Source organism: Schistocerca nitens, chromosome 9 (genome assembly GCF_023898315.1).
Source record: "Schistocerca nitens isolate TAMUIC-IGC-003100 chromosome 9, iqSchNite1.1, whole genome shotgun sequence".
Classification (NCBI taxonomy): Eukaryota; Metazoa; Arthropoda; class Insecta; order Orthoptera; family Acrididae; genus Schistocerca; species Schistocerca nitens.
In genome coordinates this window covers 279,757,411-279,777,806 of record NC_064622.1, presented here as the reverse complement: position 1 = coordinate 279,777,806, position 20,396 = coordinate 279,757,411, and the positions used below count along the sequence as shown (strand labels likewise).

The window sequence follows — 20,396 nt, the reverse complement described above, 5'->3', positions numbered from 1 at the left end:
GTTTACACCAGGGGCAGTTACAAGGGTAGGAGCCAGAGGGTAGGGAAGGTGGTTTGGGGATTTCATAGGGATGAACCAAGAGGTTACGAAGGTTAGGTGGATGGTGGAAAGACACTCTTGGTGGAGTGGGGAGGATTTCGTGAAGGATGGATCTCATTTCGGGGCAGGATTTGAGGAAGTCGTATCCCTGCTGGAGAGCCACATTCAGAGTCTGATCCAGTCCCGGAAAGTATCCTGTCAAAAGTGAGGCAGTTTTGGGGTTCTTCTGTGGGAGGTTCTGGGTTTGAGGGGATGAGGAAGTGGCTCTGGTAATTTGCTTCTGTACCAGGTCGGGAGGGTAGTTGCGGGATGCGAAAGCTGTTTTCAGGCTGTTGGTGTAATGGTTCAGGGATTCCGGACTGGAGCAGATTCGTTTGCCACGAAGCCCTAGGCTGTAGGAAATGGACCGTTTGATGTGGAATTGGTGGCAGCCTGGGTAAACAAGCCTGGGTAACCAAGAAGGCTTGATGATTATCAAAAACAATTTTCTTCACAGCTTCAATGCTATCATCTGTTGTTGAAGTGCTGGGGCATCCAGAGTGAGGTTCATCATTGGCATGTTCTCAACCATCCTGGAAGAGCTTCTACCACTTGTAAACATTTTTTTTTACTTAGAGCACACTCACTGTAGGCCTCTGTTAATGTTTCAAGTGTTTTAAAGCACTTAATTCCATTTTTCACATAAAATTTGATGCAAATTTTTTGCTCCATTTTTGTATAATAATCAAAAATTGCCGAGCACACTAAAACACATCTAACCTTTCCATCTGTCAAAAAGAAATGAAGTATGCTGTACACTTGAAACTGTGAACATATGTTCGGTACATAGGTATCAACTTAACAAAAAAAAAAAAAAAGATCAATAACTGAATATATGCCCGTGCCATTTGAAAAGTCACCTACTTTTTGAACAGCCCTTGTCTAACACCAACAAAAACTTCTGAACAGCCCTTGTCTAACACCAACAAAAACTTCTAAAACAGTATTATCTTCACTCCTCATCACTTAAATAAACAGTAAGGTAAGAATTATAAGGAATTACTACCAAAAAATTTATAATTTTGATAAGAGTGTGTAAGACAAAATATGTTGATTTTCATAAATTTAAACGGTAAATATAGGGAAAAATATTAGTAAGTCAATGGATTAAGTTGAATGCTATGCAAACATCTGTGTCTTGTGCATTTGTGCAGCAACAAGAAGCAGAGGACTTGAATGATAAATCTGGGCCAACAGATAGGCAAAGAAGAGCACTTGCATTAGTATGATTATAGGGGGGCGGATACATGTCATATCGATAATTTGGCAAAAGAAGAGTCCACTGTTGCAACTTCTGCACTGTGCTAAGTGAAGATTGTAGAGATTTATGGTTAGCCACCACATGAAATTTTCTGCCAAAAAGAAACTGTGAATCTTAATGACATCACTGACAGTTATGAGAGCCTCCTTTCCAATTTGTGAATAATTACAATGAACTTTGCTCAATAACTTTGAAGCAGAGGCAGTCGGTCTGTCAACAGAATCAAATTTATGTAATAAAACTGCACCAATGTTGTAAGAGGAAGCATCCACGCACCAGATCATAGGTTTGGGTGGATCAAAATGAACAAGGCATTGATCACAAGAAACATTTTTCATGCACAAATGATGCAATCCCTTGCAATTTGAACAGCATTAGGAATAACCTGGATGTAATATGTGAGCTTCACTAACAAAGGCTGCAATTTCCACAGATGCCTGGGGACAGAAGGTCACAGATAACAAGCAAATGTGATTGCAAGGGGTGAATACCCTGACTATTAATGACACGTCCTAAGTGCTCAAGTTCAGTCAGAAAAAACACACACTTGTCTCTGTTATTTTTAATACCAGCTGCAGACAACACTTGGAACAGAGTGTGAAGATTGCTTATGTGTTCTTCTGGAGTGTGTCCTGAGATGACAATTTCAGCAAAAAAGAATTTTTGCAGTGAGCTACTCCAGAAAGCATTGAAATATGGCGGGTGTGGAAGCACTGCCAAATGGCAAGCTCAAAAATTGGAAATGACCTAGATGAGTGTTAATACAAAGATCCATCAATCCAGAGGGATTTGTGAGTGCCACACAAATATATAAGATATACGGATATAAGATGAACATCAACAAAAGCAAAACGAGGATAATGGAATGTAGTCGAATTAAGTCGGGTGATGTTGAGGGTATTAGATTAGGAAATGAGACACTTAAAGTAGTAAAGGAGTTTTGCTATTTGGGGAGCAAAATAACTGATGATGGTCAAAGTAGAGAGGATATAAAATGTAGACTGGCAATGGCAAGGAAAGCATTTCTGAAGAAGAGAAATTTGTTAACATTGAGTATAGATTTAAGTGTCAGGAAGTCATTTCTGAAAGTATTTGTATGGAGTGTAGCCATGTATGGAAGTGAAACATGGACGGTAAATAGTTTGGACAAGAAGAGAATAGAAGCTTTCGAAATGTGGTGTTACAGAAGAATGCTGAAGATTAGATGGGTAGATCACATAACTAATGAGGAGGTACTGAAGAGGATTGGGGAGAAGAGGAGTTTGTGGCACAACTTGACCAGAAGAAGGGATCAGTTGGTAGGACATGTTCTGAGGCATCAAGGGATCACCAATTTAGTATTTGAGGGCAGTGTGGAGGGTAAAAATCGTAGGGGGAGACCAAGAGATGAATACACTAAGCAGATTCAGAAGGATGTAGGTTGCAGTAGGTACTGGGAATGAAGAAGCTTGCACAGGATAGAGTAGCATGGAGAGCTGCATCAAACCAGTCTCAGGACTGAAGACCACAACAACAACAACAACACAAATCAGTCTTAGAAAAGTAACGACCAGCACCCAGTATGTAGCAAGGCATTACCACCAATGACTGTTTGGGGCTTCACAATTTCCTTAAAATTGGCACACAACTGGCATCTGCTCGATAGGTTCCTCAGAATGACAAGAGGGGATGCCCACTGACTGGCAATAGTGAGCACTATGACCCCTCTGTCTTGCAAACTGTTAAGTTTCTGAGCCACCTGTTCTCAAAGAGTGTGATGGGCAGGGAGAGCTCAAACAAAATGTGACTGTGCAGTGGCCTTCATTTTGACATGGGCAACAAATTCTGAAATTCTGCACATAACTTAACTACACTCTCCCAAGGATCAAAGTAAGAAACAGGATGTTCATAATCCTGTATACTTAGCCCAAACAAATCAAAAGAGTCTAGACCGAAAATATTAGCACTGTTTTCATAGGAAAGCACTGTGAATGTCACTGTCTTTGACAAATTTTGGAAAGCTGTGGGAAGGATACAAGTACCTAAGATACTAAGACAGGAATGTCTTGGCTGGTATACACAGTTAGCATATGGCATGATGTGCACAATTTGTGTTACCCTAACACTTCATAAGTGCAATGGCTGAGCAAAGTCACTGAAGCTCTAGTGTCAAGTTGCCAATTGACTAATTGTTCAGCAATAGTGAGAGACACAGAATGTTTTTTGTCTTCCTGTAGCATTATAAATGAGTAGGGAGCCTTTTCTGAATGGCTACCACACTGTTGGGGCTTCAAAAACACACTACACACATGTTGTGACCTAAAGTTGCAGAAGGAGGTGTTTTATGTTTCTGTAAGCACACAGTTTGTACATTGTACATGTCCTCATTTGCCACAAAAAAAAGAAGGGCACTTCATGCAAGGGCCAAGATCAGTGAACGTGCATGAGTTATGAGTTCACACCTTGCGCCTGCTGCGACCCATATTTATTAACACTGTCTGACTGTGGCTGACAGTACCACTGTTTGCAAGCCAGTGGTGAGGCCTTTTTGCCACAGCTACCTACAGACAAATAGGTGCTCCTCCAAAATTGTCTTCTGTACTTTTGGACGAACACTGATAGTCTGCAGAACCTGTTGTAAGAAAGAGTGGACATTATTTAAGAATCTGTGCAGTCTGCTGCAGTGCGTATGAGGGCATCAGGAACCATTGTATCACTGTAGTATTTGCCACAGTTACATTTTAATCCAAACTATCTAGTAAGGCTTTGCACTTCAGTCACCCACTGACGGTATGTCTGTCCTTGTTGCTTAAACAACCTAAAGAAATTGTAATGGGCAGTTGTCACTTGAACACTATCCTCATAATATTTAGTAAGTGCCTGCAATAAGTTCTCATGGTCTACTAGGTCAGGGTGGGACATGGGAAAGAATCTGGTGCACAAGTGATATATACCACTCCTGCCATGGAGAAGAAATAATAATGTTTGGCAGTACCTGATATGTGTTGTGCTGCAATACGTGCATTGAGTAGTGCAAGGTACTCTGTCCAGTCTTCCTTAATCTCGTCAAACTGGTGAAACGACGGCACATACACAGGCAGTGCAGGTGGTGTTACACCTATTGGGTCTAGTGTCTTGTGTGAAGTCACCTGCACTGTTGTGAAGCAATTCATCACTTCAAGCAGCTGCACCATTTGTGGACTCTGAAACTGAATAAACTAAAGTAACTGCAGGTGGTGCAGCAGTCAAGTGCAGTTTAGTAGCCATAATAAGTAAGCAATGTGTAAGAGAACAAGACAGTTAATCAAGGCGCAAAGACAAACAGTGGAAAGAAAAAATAGTAAGAAAATGAAGCACAGAGAAAATAGAAAAAGGAGGGGGGGGGGGGGGGGGCAAAAGTGACAAATTCCAAACCTAAAACCTAGAACATAAAGAGCACAAGCAAAGCAAGCATTGAGTAAGCAAGAGCTACAAAAACCAAACAAAAAGATGACAGAACAGCAAGAAAGCAATTATGATTTATGACTGTCACACATAAGCTCGATGTCTCATCACCAGAAGTTGTGTATGACTGCATACACAATGGTAAGTGGAGGTGGTCTACAGATTGGTGGGGCAACTGTCATCGTAGGAAAGCTGGGAAGGAAAAGAAGTGATTAGCGGGTAATGTAACACAGTAAACCGAAGATTTACTTAACTTATATGTTGGCAAATATAAGAAGAAACATTACATATAGTGTAGCAAGAAACAGAGTCCAACTATCACAATGTCCACAAGGGAAAATGTCTCTGTACTAAAGCATGAACAACAATGATGGGGCAGTGACCAGGCAGCATCTGTGTAACACCTCATTGCAAAGTAGCTGTGAGCACAAATGAGGTGAGCAGCTGCTATTGGCTGTCCTTTGTTGCAGTGGCAGAGGGTGCTCACAGCTACTGGAGGTGTGGGTCAGTGAGTGTGCTCCATTTGGCCCACAAGATCTCACACAACTGTGATCATCATCTCATGGAAACTTGAAATTCCGTTGCTATGATGCCTGTGGGGTGGTACTGAAATGTGATACCACACTTCCTCTCATCACTTGTCTTTTCAGCACCCACCTCCCCCCCCCTCCCCCAAACCCTCTCTCCTAGATGGTGCACCTAGACATGGTACACTACATAGCAACAATGCAGGGTCATCTGGTTTTCTCCAGTGCCTGCCATCTTCCAATATACAAGCAAAGAGCCACTCAGGGTAAGATTGAGGCAGTGATCACTGCCAGTGTGCTCCACCCCTGCAAAAGCCCGTGGGCCTCTACCCTTCACATGGACCCCAGAAAAGATAAGAGTGGCGCCCTTGTGGATACTATCAGGCACTAAACGCGTGGACAGTTCCCAACTATTAACCCGTGCCCCTCTTGTGCAGCTACAGCAATGACCTCTCCAGTTGTAACACCCCCATTTAAATTCCTTTATTGGGTTTTGTATAATTTACCAAAGCCACCTAACAGTTAATTATTATGATTATATGACCGTGTGATTAATGGATGAAAGGCTATCGGTTTTTCTTCTGTAGTTTCGGGGGTATTTCAACTGAGTGCGGCTGTTCTGAGACTGAGTAGTGGAATGATTAAAAGTTTGTCTATTATTAAGGACCACAGAGGTTGCGATGTACAAACTGATATGTATTTTCTACTAACACACAAATTCTGAGGCAGTTGCTACCTTCGCCTTACACGTTTAATTACGGTTATGTCTTTTATTAGTTGGTGATTTTAGGTGCATCGTCACACGCAATGATGATGGTTATCATTCACAACAATCCTCACTGCAATCCATGGTTGTTGCTGGCCGACGTGATTGACGCAAAACACGTAATTTGGCACTTGTCACTTTAGGATTCATATCACTTGCGAATCGATATCGATGAGGGTCCACCCCACGGCGACCAGGGGGGATGTGTTCATTTGTCATACTCCGGTGAATTTACCATTTATTACTCACTCTACCACCATTCTTACCCATCTCTCAAGCACCACTGCTCACTCAACACTCGTCTCACTGCCTCCTGCAGCACTCGACAATCGACTCCTGTCTGCTATTGACCTGGGCGTCAGATACTAGCATCTATCTTCATGGGATCACGATCCCTTACACAGTGCAACAGTCTTCACCTAGATAGATTGCCTTAAAACATTCATGAAAATTTTGGTCAGCCTGGAGGACATTGAGAAAACAGCAGTTATCACATCTTTTGGCCTCTCTGAAATAATTTTTATGTCATTCAGGATCTGCAATGCTGCCCAAAACTGGCAGTGCTTCTAGACAGTGTTCTCCATGGCCCCCTGGGGTGTTTTTCATACCTGGATGATATCCTAAGCTACCCTTGCAACCTCGCAGATTCCAGGAGTTATTCTTCTGCCTCCAGAGGGCAGGGGTTGATATTAACCTGGAGAGCATTTTTGATGCTCAAGAGATCGAGTTTCTGGAACATGCTATATCCACTGCAGGCTTCCAACCATCAAATAACTTCGGCCCATGGCACTAATTTACATGCTGCCTTTTCAAAACTCCCACCGAGAATTGTGGCACTTTAATTCATGTAACAATGAGCTAGCACCCTGCCACAAGTGGCATGGTGGAGTGGTTTCACAGGACTTTAAAAGCTGCCCTCACTTGCCAAACTGTCACATGGTCTGCCGCCCTGCCACTGGTTCTCCAAAGTTTTCAAGTGACCCACAAAGTCGACTTGGGATGTCCACTGTTGAGTTCGTATACAGTGAGCCTCTCGTTGTGCCAGGTGGTTTGGGTGAGCCACTGCCCCTTCTTGCTCGCTTGCATTCCCACTTTGGAGCAGCAGCCACCACAGTGCCACGGTGCGTGCAGATCATTTGTCCACTGGGACCTGTAGATGTGCTCACATTCACGTGCTGCAAAGATGCCTGCCAGCCACCGCTCATCCCACAGTACTTGGGCACTCACTTTGTCCTCAAGCACAGAGGAAAGACCTTTTCTCTGCACCTCAACGACACTGCAAATCTCATTCTACTCAGCCCCTGTGCACCTCTAGTGATCAACATCAAGCTGGCACCAGACAACGATGACGCCCCCACAGATGCCGCCAACCTGCTGGTGTCACCGATACAGCATCCAGTGCATGGGACCCAGTGCCAGAGCCACCCATTCCACTGGCACCGATCCCTGAGGAGCCACCAGCAGTGCTCATCACCTTGCCCCTGCTGCCAGACCCAACCCCAGACACCCTTTCCATGACACAATATGTTGCATCTGCACCCTCAGTGCCAGTGGATCTGTAGCTTTCTCTGCAGTGCCAGTTGCACCTGTTGGCACCCCAAATCCAATGCTCGTATGCAACCCTGTGGTGAAATGGAACAAGATGCTCCAGCATTATAAAATTGCAGTGAAATGCAGGAAGATCTGCAGTGGATAGGTACTTGGTGCAGGGAGTGGCAACTGACCCTTAACATAGACAAATGTAATGTATTGCGGATACATAGAAAGAAGGATCCTTTATTGTATGATTATATGATAGCAGAACAAACACTGGTAGCAGTTACTTCTGTAAAATATCTGGGAGTATGTGTACGGAATGATTTGAAGTGGAATGATCACATAAAATTAATTGTTGGTAAGGCAGGTGCCAGGTTGAGATTCATTGGGAGAATCCTTAGAAAATGTAGTCCATCAACAAAGGAGGTGGCTTACAAAACACTTGTTTGACCTATACTTGAGTATTGCTCATCAGTGTGGGATCTGTACCAGGTCGGGTTGACAGAGGAGATAGAGAAGATCCAAAGAAGAATGGCGCGTTTTGTCACAGGGTTATTTGGTAACCGTGATAGTGTTATGGAGATGTTTAGCAAACTCAAGTGGCAGACTCTGCAAGAGAGGTGCTCTGCATCATGGTGTAGCTTGCTGTCCAGTTTTCGAGAGGGTGTTGAATAATGCGCACGGAGGCTTTCCAGCAGTCATTCTTCCCGCGAACCATACTGGCACATTAACATTAGTGAGGACAACAGCCCCCCCCCCTCACTAGGACCTGCCAAATGATGCAGTCTGTGTGCCCTCATGAGCATATTTGCAATTTGTGAGTCCTTCAATACTTTCCACAAATCTCCTACCCATGTGCATGTGTACTATGAGCATGTGAAATAACATCATTGTATTAACCCTTTCATGTGAACTTATAGTTAGATTCATTCACTATCTAATGTTGTTACAGTTGATCATTGTGCTCTTTTCCTCTGTGTAAATATAAATTCATGTAGGTATGACCCACCTAAAATGCTGGGAGTGAAATATTGTATATAGGGTTTCAGTGTGTTGTTGTAAGTCATGGACAGAACTCTTGTGAGATGCAGTGGTTTTGTTCTTTGCCCTGTGAGAGTGAATCTGTCACTGTGCATCTATTTTGGCTCATTACAGGTGTTTTGTTTCAGGCTGGGACATTATAACTCAACCACTGTACGTATACTTTCCTCTACATTTTGAAAACACTCACTGAGATCACAGGCAGCATGCCCCTATGTTAATTTGTTATATATTCCCTGTCGTAAATTTATGTTTTTCTGTAGATACCATTTGCATTTCAGTGCACTTAGTTTGGTTTTCCTCCTTCCTTCACTCATGTTCACCCCTCAGCACTCTTATCTATATTTCTAGCAATGCTAGCAAATAGAAAACTAATTCCAATACTGACAACACTAAATATCTTTCCTACGGTTCTTTGTTGTAGTTTCATAAATACAGTTCTAATCCCAAATGTAAAATTTGGTCTATTCTTGATTTATTAGTGATGGTAACAGACTTCTAACTCATTAACAGTTTTATATTTGTTCATTTATGTACAGGGGGACAAGGTGTGCTTAAATGCCCTGCAGAATGGTGCAACTAATGCTCTGCAAGATATTGTTGGGACATACTTCAAACCATATTTTCTAATTAAGGTAAGTTAAAAACACTTTAAAATGAATTTATGGTGCTAGAGAACATTTTACTTGTGAAACAATTATGAGTTAAGATAGTAATGTCATAAATTTGAAAGACCTCACTATGGCAGCTGTTGGTATTGTTCCTTGAATATTTCAATATAAACAAAAGAAAGACAGATGTGAAAATTGGATAACACCTAATACTTTGTTACAGAGAATTCTCTGCAACACAGTACCCATCATCTTGATTTCTGCTTCATCATGTGGGTGATTTGAAATCTTATTTTCAGGACCACCTCAGAAATTTTGTTGTAGGAACTTTATCCAAAACTTGTTCCTAACCCCTGATACCCTCCTTGCCTATACTTACTGAAATTTCCAACTTTTGTTCCATCACGTCTTAATATTTACTTATTTACACTGAAGCCCCAAAGAAACTGGTGTAGATATGCATATTCAGATACAGGGATACGTAAACACAAGCAGAATATGGCGCTGAAGTCAGCAACACCTATATAAGACAACAAGTGTCTGGCACAGTTGTTAGATTGGGTACTGCCACTACAATGGCAGGTTATCAAGATTTATGTGAGTTTGAATGTGGTGTTATAGTCAGCACACAAGCGATGTGACACAGCATCTCTGAGATAGCGATGAAGTGGGGGTTTTCCTGTACAACCATTTCACGAGTGTACCATGAATGTAAGGAAAATCCATATCTTGGTATACCATGAGCCCCATGGTTACTCTGCAAAGCTGCATTACTGTCAAGGATTATGTGATCATTTTAAGGTGATTATATCCATTCCATTTACAGTGTTTGTTCCCCACGGGTGATGCTGTGTTCCAAGATGACAGGGCCCCTGGTCATACAGCTTGCATTGTCCAGGGCTGGTTTTGTGATCATGAGGATGGCCTGTTGCATCTTCCCTGGCCACCACAGTCACCAGATCTCCATATTATTGAGCCTTTGTGGTCTAGTTTGGTGTGTGATTGTTATTCATTTTCATCATTGTTATGTGAACCTGCCACTATTTTGCAGAAAGAATAGTATAAGATTCTCTTTGAAAGCAAACAGGACCTGTATTTATTCTTTATGAGGTGACTGAAAGCTGTTTTGAATGCCAACAGGTTTCTGACACAATGTTAGGCCTACTGCTCTGTTGTGTTTTTTGATATTTCCATATTTATGTACAACCCTTGTGTATTGAATGCTTTAACATTTACTATGAGAAGTAATATTATCAGTAACATTGTTGCTGAACCAATGCTCTAATACATGTCTTCATTTATAAATGAGTCACAGGCAATAGTATATAGTTCAGACTGCACTTCTGTGTCCTCCACTGTTAATGTCAATATTAGTATTGTAGATGCTACTGTTTTCTGGTTAATGTCTTAGACCTATGATGTTTACTTCAAACTGCTGATGTGAGTTTCACCTGTTTCTGGGGTGACCATAAGCTGCTGGTGCGATTGAGTCTCGCCTGTTTCTGGTATCACCATAAGCATCCTGGGGTGATACAACCAGAATTGTAGCAATAAAAATAAATTGTGTTACAATGTGGATAACAGCTTTGTGAATGAAGCTGGAAATAAATATACTGCTGTTGACTGCTGTTCACTTATTTTATATTTTAGAGTTAGACTAACCATTGGTTTTAAAATGTCTTGTAGTTGAATGCTGGGAGGGTGCAGAATAGGAAGATGAGGAAGATAACAAAGAATACCTATCCTTGGGGCTATCATTTTTGTCATAGACAATGTTTCTTGGGTTACAGCAGAATTTCATAAACCATTGCAAAAGCCACATTGTTGGCTTACTGAAAGAACTTAGTGCAGCTGTATTATCACTGCACATGATTACAATTATGTATGATTTAAATTTAATAAACTAGTTATGTAGCATTGTTCCATTCACTAATGATTTATTAAAATTTCTTAATGTGGTGTTAAAATTATATATGTTTTTATTTCTCGGACATACTGAAGAGATCTGTATTATGAAAATACTTATGTAAAAAGTTGGTATTCTGGCAACATTGTTCTCTTCCATTATGATTAATTAGTTAAAATATCATTTTATGCATCTGAAATGAAAGACAATCTCTAAAATATATTGAAAATGTGACATTATCATAGAAAAGAGAGACATGGTTACACATGTTTTGAATATTCTGCCAGTGCTTATTAAATATAGTTTGTGTAATGCAATAGAGCCAATCGTGAATCAACAAATTTTCTGTTGACCAGTTCCTTTTAATCCACTGATGAGGATCTTCATATGAGTTCTTTAAACAAACAATCAAAAGTCCAGACCCTTTCATAATATTGTTAAATTCTTGGAACTTTATTTATAGTGTTTTGTAAATCCTGTTGTAGAAAACTTGGCTCTTGTTTCCTTTGTTCTGTCCATAATGCTCCCGTCTTCCTCCTCTCATTCACCATAAATTTTGCATTCCTCATTTTGTTCCTGAATTCCTTTCTGTCTTTTATCATTTGTTTGTTGATCCCCAGCTGCCTTATGTCATCCTCTATTTCATGATACCAACTTGTTTTAAGGCTTGAATGTTTTATTACATCAAAGATTCTCTTTGTAAGTCTGGTGTTGTCCATTCTCTGTATGTGTCTGTAGAAATTTAGTCTGCATTTTCTGATCATGTCTGTGAGTTTGTCAATGTGTTTGTACAACTCATTGGTAGGTCTTTGAAATGAATAAAAAAAGAAACAACTCTTTTCTTTCTAGCAAATTACCAATAAAATATGGTGTACCACAGGGCTCAGTCTTAGGTCCACTACTCTTCTTGATTTATGTGGGTGACTTAGTTGAATATATGAGGCCCACAAAAACTATCCTGTTTGCCTATGACACCAGCATGTTGCTCATTGGATCCAATCCAGAAACTTTGCACTCCACAGCAGAAAGTTCTATGAAAAGACTTTACGAGTGGTTCACAAAAAAACAAACTCATTATAAATACTGAAAAAACTGTGAGTGTCGATTTTCATTTAATTCCTCCAACTAATCAAATGTCTATTCAAGCACAATCAAAAAATGATCCCCTAGAAAATGTGTCACAAAATTTGTGGGTCTATGGGTTCAGCAAGACTTTAAGTGGGACACACATATAAATAACTTGTCTAGAAAACAATCATCTGTGTGCTATGGCCTAAGAATCTTAAAGACTACAACAAGCAAAACAACAGTACTGCAGGCATATTATGCACAGTTCCACTCACTAGTCTGATATGGGATTGTTTTCTGGGGATACTCAACCCACAGTGGAAAGGTTTTTAGAATGCAAAAAGAGATCTTAGAATAATTTGTGGCCTTAAAAAGATGGACTCCTGTAAACCCCATTTTACTGAGCTTAGTGTTCTAAATGTTCCAAGTTTATTAATTTATGAAAGTATCTTGTTCACTAGGGACTACCTCCTGAAAACAGGCAAACTGCTACAGAACAAAAATGTACGCAACTATATTACCAGAGGGAAATCAAATATACATCAAAAATATCACAGAACAACCACCTATCTGTGGCGTTTGTTGATCTAACTGTCGCCTTTGACACTGTGTGGAGTGAAGATCTTATCTACAAATTTCTCCACATCATGCCCTGCAGAACAATGGCTCAACTGATTAACAGCATGCTAAGCGATCGGAAGTTCCAGGTTATCACTGGAAGTAACATAAGTAAGGAGAGGAAGCTAAACAATGGATCGCCTCAAGGATCAGTTCTCTCACAATTACTGTTCAACCTGTATCTATCTAATCTACCTGACACTTCGTCCAGAAAATACTGCTATGCCAATGACCTGGCTCTAGCTGTAAAACACCAGTACATGAAGACAACAGAAGGATTCTAACCAACAACCTGTCTGCAATAGATAATTACTTCAAAATCTGGAGACTCCAACCCAGTGTGAGTAAGACAGAAGTGTGTTGCTTCCATCTAAATAATCGGTTGGCGAATGTAAAACTGGAAGTAAGTTTCAGAGGCAGAATTCTTCATCATAATTGGAACCCAAAATATCTTCGTGTCATCCTATATCATACACTGTGCTTCAAACAACACCTTCTTAACTTAGCTCAAAAGTTGAGGACTCAAAACAATATTCTCCATAAGCTATGTGGAACTACCTGGGATCTTCAGCAACCACCCTGAGATCTTCAGTTCTGGGCTTGGTGTACTCAAGTGCTGCGTATTGTGCACCTGTTTGGACGAACAGCCATCATGCAAGGCTTGTTGATACCCAGCTGAATACAACAATGTGCATAATATCTGGTGCAGTCAGATCTACTCCAGTTTATTGGGTTCCACTGTTAACCGGTATAATGCCTCCTGATCTACGTAGATGTACTGCCCTTATGAGAGAATTCCACAAGATCTCCAGGAATTCTAACCTACCTGTGCATAGCGACCTGCCACTTTTAAGGGGCTCCAGAACGCCCTATACTTGCAATGTTAAAATAACGCTTATAAATTACATCTTTCCTCACAAAGTATTTGAGGTAGGAAGTTGAACTTTTTACAGATTATTTATTGGAATATGGGCTATAACTTAACACAGGGATTTTACAAAATTTTAGTTCAGTTATTAAAGATGATTTTTTTTCAATTGTAATGAAAATTCATATTTTTTTAATTTTTTATTTATATATTCAAAAATATACAGTTTTTTGGAAAAAGGCTGTGTTAAATTATGCAGAAGGTACTGTGTAACATTTACTGAAAGTTTGAAACAAATATGTTTGGAAGATCCTTAGAAAACATGTAATTAGTATGAGAAAATACAAGTTTTGGGAATCGAGCGACAAAGATTGGATTAACTTTTTAGTGCATTCCAGGTCCATAGGATGGATTATCTTCATCCTCCGCAAACTACTCCTCCAGCTTCCTCTTGTTCCTCCTCCTGTTTACTCTTGCTTGTATTTCTAGACTCTTTACAGCCCTGTCTGCAGCCCGAAGGCGTCCTTGTCTAAAGCAAGCATCGCTCGTACCATGTTAGAACCTATCTTCATTCCCATATTTCTAAATACCTTGCACCTTACTATGTTGCCATCATTGAAAGTCGCAACAGCATCATACACACCAAAGTGAAGTGTTTCTATTCCAACAAATACAGTCTTGGGGATTCTCGACCATATAACACAATTTACACTTTCATTGGGGTTTTCAGTTTTTCTGTGAATACACTTTTTCAACAGTTCAGGTGCTGCTAAGTCTCTGAAAATAGGTTTTATCACCTCCATTATTGCATGAGGCAGACTTTGCTTATGAGTGTACACTTCACCAGTTAGCAATCCTTTGTTATATTTACACCAACTGTCTTCTTCTTTGGGACACAAGCTATGTTGGGGATTTTCATCGGTTGAAGAAGTATGAAAAAAAAAGAGCCCAAACAGCCTTCTTCATTTCGTCGACACTTTGTGTATTTTGCCTAATAGCCATTCCATAATAGTTCTGTATTTTGTCAATTACACTGTCAGTTAACCTTCCCTTCCCATCCAACCCTTTACCATCACTGAGTTTTTGTTTTTTGTACGAAGCTTTCGGTCGCCGAAGTCTTATTCCCATTTGCTTCTGTATGTGTCCAATACACTCAAATTTCTGCACTACAACATCATTACCATAGGGCTTCAGTCCTTGAACATGTTTGAAACTTTTAGAATCACCGTCACCAAGGTAATTAACATATCGCACTTTATCACACGCCTCAGAACGCTGGAATATACTGGCAACACCAGCCACTTCCATTCCTCCACTACTGCCACTATAGTTAGCTTTGCAATTATTTTCATGTGTACCTTTATATTTTTGTGGACATCTACAATACTTTGATATTACTGCTACATCTAAAACTTTCCCTGTATACATACTGGTGGCAGATACTACACAATGAAGAGATGTGTGTCCCCGTTTATGCCAGGTACCATCAAACGCTGCAGTCAAATCTCTGTTACCATTATTTTCCATTACTGCCTCTTCCACAGCGTTCTTCATAGATTCTATACAGACATCTTCTACTTTAGACCCTATTAATTTATTATAGGTCGTAAACTTGGTTGGGGGATTTGGAAGATTCATGATGCCACAGAAAATTGCACCTGCAGTAGCACCCTTACCAACTGAACGCAAGGAATAAACAAATCTAATGTTGTGTTCGTAGATTTTGCTACCATTTTCTTCAGTTGCAGTTACTGCAACACTGTTCCAAAAGGTGGTCATGTATGAACACTTATCACATTTCAGTTGTATTTCACTAGCAAGTCCTACGTGCTTTATTATGGAGAGTTCCAGACCAACTTCACTACAATGAATACATCTTACACAGTTTGAAAAAATTCCTTTGAGAACCGACATATCAAATATTTCATTCACATCCGATTCGCCCATAAAACATTCATAGTTTTCACTCATTGAACCAAGCTTCTTCTGTGAAGTATTTTCTTTCCCACTTTGACTGCTATGGGCAGGTGTACTTGAGAGGTTAGGTTCACTCACTTGGTTATTGTCTTTATTGTTTACAGTAATAACACATACCTTTGGCTTTCCAACATTTCTCCTTTTCTTAAAAGCCTTCAGAGGATTTCTAATAACTTTACTTTTACTCATTATTATACTTCAACAAAACAGAGACTCAAGAAACAGAATTAATTACGAATATTTTCGAGATAACGACAGAGTAAATAAACATGAAACAATCGACAATCACACCAGCGATATATATTGAACCATCACAGGTTAGCCACAACACACACTTTATCTCACATCACTAAAATGTACCTGATGAACACGGACGTTAATAATAACACCATTTGACAGCAGTTTAACAGCGCCACAGTGGGTCACGCCCATGTAGAACACATTTCAAAAAAAATTTAAAAATAGTTGTAGTCTTCAGAATTGAATAAATTATATATCTATTAAAAGGTAATAATCTGCAGATTCAGAAAACGCAAAAAAGTAAAAATTGAACTTTTCATGATTTTGAGCCTTTCCGGAGCCCCTTAAATCGTAAGAGACTGAAATCACGCCATCCAACTCTGTGCGATGCTGCTGACATGGTTGCTAAGGATTTCAAACCTCTTGAAGAATGGAAAGGTCAGTGGGAAGCAATGACGGATGTGCACCTGCATAACATCTTCTCAGGTGCTAAACTTCCAAGTGGATTCGACCTACCACGCAAGACCTGGACTACTCTCAACAGAATCTGTACCAGCCATGGCCGATGCAGGGATGCTCTCTTTAAGTGGAAGAAGTTGCCTGATCCAGCCTGTGACTGCATGGCTCCATACCAGACTGTTCACCACATCGTCAGTGAATGCAGGATTCGAGCCTATCACAGCGCCAAAGAGCACTTCCTGGTAGCAGCTCCAGATGCAGTGTGCTGGATTGAAGGACTGGATATTCAGTTGTAAAGACAAACTTAAGCTTCTTGTGTGTCAATATATACATATGTATATGTAATTTAATTTCATGGTATGTCTGTATTAGCCATACGCTAAATAAAATAAAACCACCTATCAGAGGAGCATAATTAACATTGGTATAATACTACACAGTAAGATACCAGAGGAAATAAAAAATGCTACTCATCCAATATTTAAGCTAAACTAAAGGCATTTCTAATAAAGCACTGTTTCTATTCTGTCAGAGAATTGATGAATAAGTGACAAAATTAATTATAATAGGTACCTATTTTTAATTTGTCTACTATTTTGCTAATACTATGTGTTATTGTAACTTATCTTTGACTTGTCCAATTTGTGCTGTATGCTAAAACTGGACCAATAAAAAATCAAATCAAATCAAAACCATATCCCATCTTTGTGTATAGGTCCAAATATTTTCCTGAGAATTTTGCATTCTATTTTTTCTGTCTCTATAATGCCTGATGCTCCAGTTGTGGTTGTTTCTGATGCATATAGTGCTTCCAGTAATACAGCTGTTTTGTAGTGTCTAATTCTGGCCTGTCTTGATATGCTTTTCTTATTATAATGTGACCATGTGAGTTTGTATGCTTTCTGGAGTCATTCTGTTAGTTCTATGTTAGATGTCTTGTTTGATACTGCTATTTGTATGTATTCCCATAAATATTTAAATTTTTTGACTCTTTGTTAAGGATCCATACATCGTTTGCATGATGTGTACATTGTTGGTTTGTCGTTCCATGTATTGAGTCTTCCAATACAATATCTGTAGACGTGTTTTGGCAGCTATTTCATGTGGGTAGAAACTGTCCACAAAACTGTCAGCCAGTATCTTTGACATCCATCTGTTCCAGACTCTTACAACATATATTGAATCAAACATAATGATATCTTTAAAATGGAATGACTTCCCCTGTACCAACCAGCACGAATTTTGCAAACACCTTCGTGCAAAATCCAACTTGCACTTTTCACACACAACATCCTGAAAGCCACAGTTGAAAGCATTCAGCGCTTCTGAAAAGCAAAATTTAAAAAAATGAGTCATACCCCACCAACACTTATTAACAAAAGTACAGTCCTATCGAGGCATCAAGTGAAATGTATGACTAGACTGAGGACTTATTGGCAGAAAACAAATAGCATGTTGTCTTGGATGGAGAGTCACTGACAGATGTAGAAGCACTTATGGTGTGGGCTATGGAAGTGTGTAAGGGAGGTAACTGTTCATGTTCTATATTAATGACCTGGCAGACTTTTTGCAGATGAAACTGTTTTCTATAATGAAGTACTGTCTGAAAAAAGGAGCACAAATATTCAGTAAGATTATGTTAAGCTTTCAAAGTGTTGGACAGAGGTTGGCAACTTGCTTTAATGTTCATGTTAAGTTGTGCATATCACAAAACACAAAAACATAATAACTTATGACCACAATACTGATGACTCACAACTGGAATCAGTGAATTACTGTAGTGTAACTGTTTGTAGGGATATGAAACTGAATGATCACATAGACTCTATATCAAGTACAGTAGGTGCAATGAGTCTACAAAAGACATTGTTTTCAAAACAGTTATGAGACACAACCTAGAATATTGCTCAAGTCCATATTCTGCAAACCACTGTGGAGTGCATGGCAGAGTGCACTTCCCACTGTATCAGTTACTAGAACTTATTTGTGATTCATTCACACATGGAGCATGGAGCTTTGTGTGGTGTAATCAGAATCAGAATTTTTACCATCCCATATCATACAAAGTCAAATCTCAGATTTGATGTACTGGGGACTCGTCAACATTACATTTACATTACAATTACAATTTGTATATACAGTATTACAAAAACAATATATCAACACACCAGTTTACAAAGTAATATATAACAACAGTGTTTACTCAGTGAACATATTTTTACAATCAATTGTTTGACACAAAACTGCTAAGCTTAATTTACAGGTGATGTTTTCTTGCTCGGATTTCCACATCATCATTCATAAATTCTTCTACGGAGTAATAACATTTCTCCACTAATAACCTGTGCAGCTTTGGTTTCAGTTACCCTAGCTCCATGCTGTTTATTTATTCCTTTTTTTAGCATGTTGTAGATTTTCATGCCCATATATTCTAAGGTTTGTGCATATAACTTTAACGTGTGAGTAGGAAGCATGAAGTTTGTCTTATTCCTAGTGCTGTATTGATGCTTAAAATTGTTGTCTGTGAATAACATAGGACTACTATATACAAAAATAATAAGTTCATAGATGTACAAACAGAGGACACTTAATATTTTTAGGTTTCTTAACAGTGGGTGACAAGATTCTTTTGGTCTTGTGTTACACATATTTCTAACAATTGATTTTTGTAATTTTAATATTCTAATGATTTTGCTTGTATTACCCCAAAAGATAATGCCATACCTTATAACAGCTTCAAAATAGCTGTGATAAACTATTTTTCTTAGTTGAATATGACAAAATCTTCATAGCAAAGGTCAGGCTGTTTAACTTATTTGCTAAGTATTCTATATGTGAAGACAAGGATAAATTTTGGTCCAAATGTATTCCTAAAAATTTAACACAATCTGATTCTTTCAGGTCCTGGTTTCTGCAGGTAATATGAAATTCATTTGTTTTAGAGTTTTTAGTTTTAAACTTTAGTAAATTTGTTTTTCCAATATTCAGTTTTAACCCATTTAGTTGGAACCAATTTTCTAAACTGCCTAGTTGATTTGTGACAGTTGAGGGAATTTGTTCTGAGAAATTGCTTTCGATGAGGCCAACACGTATCATCATTGAATAAAACTGAGTGTGAATTTATGTTTAGTTTCAGGTCATTTGTGTAAAGTCAGAATAAAATTGGACCCAGAATTGAGCATTGTGGAATGCCTTGTGAAATAATCATCCATTCAGAGTAGAAATTTCCCTTGCTTGATGATATAACTACTCTTTGGTTTCTCTTTGTGTGGTTTGCACAATCTGATGCTTTTGTGAGGTCACAGAACAATCCTGCAACTTTGCTAGACTTGTGTAAGGCAGAACAAATTTTTTCACAAACTCATGTATGGTGTCTATTGTGTTTTTGCCATTCTGAAAGCCGTATTGATTATCTGACAGTATGTTTGATTTTTCTATAAATCTTTTGATTTGCATTACTAGTAATTTTTCAAAGATTTTTGAGAAAATTGGGAGAATAGAGATTGGGTAGTAGTTGCCGATATCTTCTCTTGAACCTTTTTTGAACAAAGGTTTTACCTCCGCATGCTTCAAGGCATCTGGAATGTGGCCTTCTTAGAGTGATTTATTGATTATTGAGCAAAGGGGATGAGCTATTATCCTGGCAGCTGATTTAACTACTTTAGTAGGTTTTTGAGCTGTAATGTAGTGTTCTCTACATCTTTGGCTGAATTTTTTTTTAAATTTGTTAAAGCATTCTTCCGCCTTCTAACCTAATTGTACTTTTTTGGTATAACCATCTACATCTACAAGTGATTTTGGTACATTTATAAAAAAATTGTTAAAAGATTCTGAAATCAGAGCAGGATTTGTTATAGTTTTATTTCCCACCTTAATTCTGGAGATAACATTGCTGTTAGTTCTCATCCCCAGTTCTGATTTTATGACAGACGAGACTGCCTTTGATTTGTTTTCATGAGCCAAGATGTATTTATTATTTACCATTTCTTTTGCAGCTTTCACTACTCTTTTAAATAA

General features: G+C 39.1%; 1 protein-coding gene across 1 annotated transcript in view; it reads left to right on the top strand.

The window, feature by feature from the left end:
• Positions 1 to 20,396, top strand: part of LOC126203195 (dynein axonemal intermediate chain 7-like) — a 764,826-nt gene that overhangs the window by 705,748 nt on the left and 38,682 nt on the right. The window contains exon 13 of the mRNA XM_049937439.1: positions 9,172 to 9,267. Within this exon, the coding sequence (XP_049793396.1) occupies positions 9,172 to 9,267 (96 nt within the window). The remainder of the gene's footprint in view (positions 1 to 9,171; positions 9,268 to 20,396) is intronic.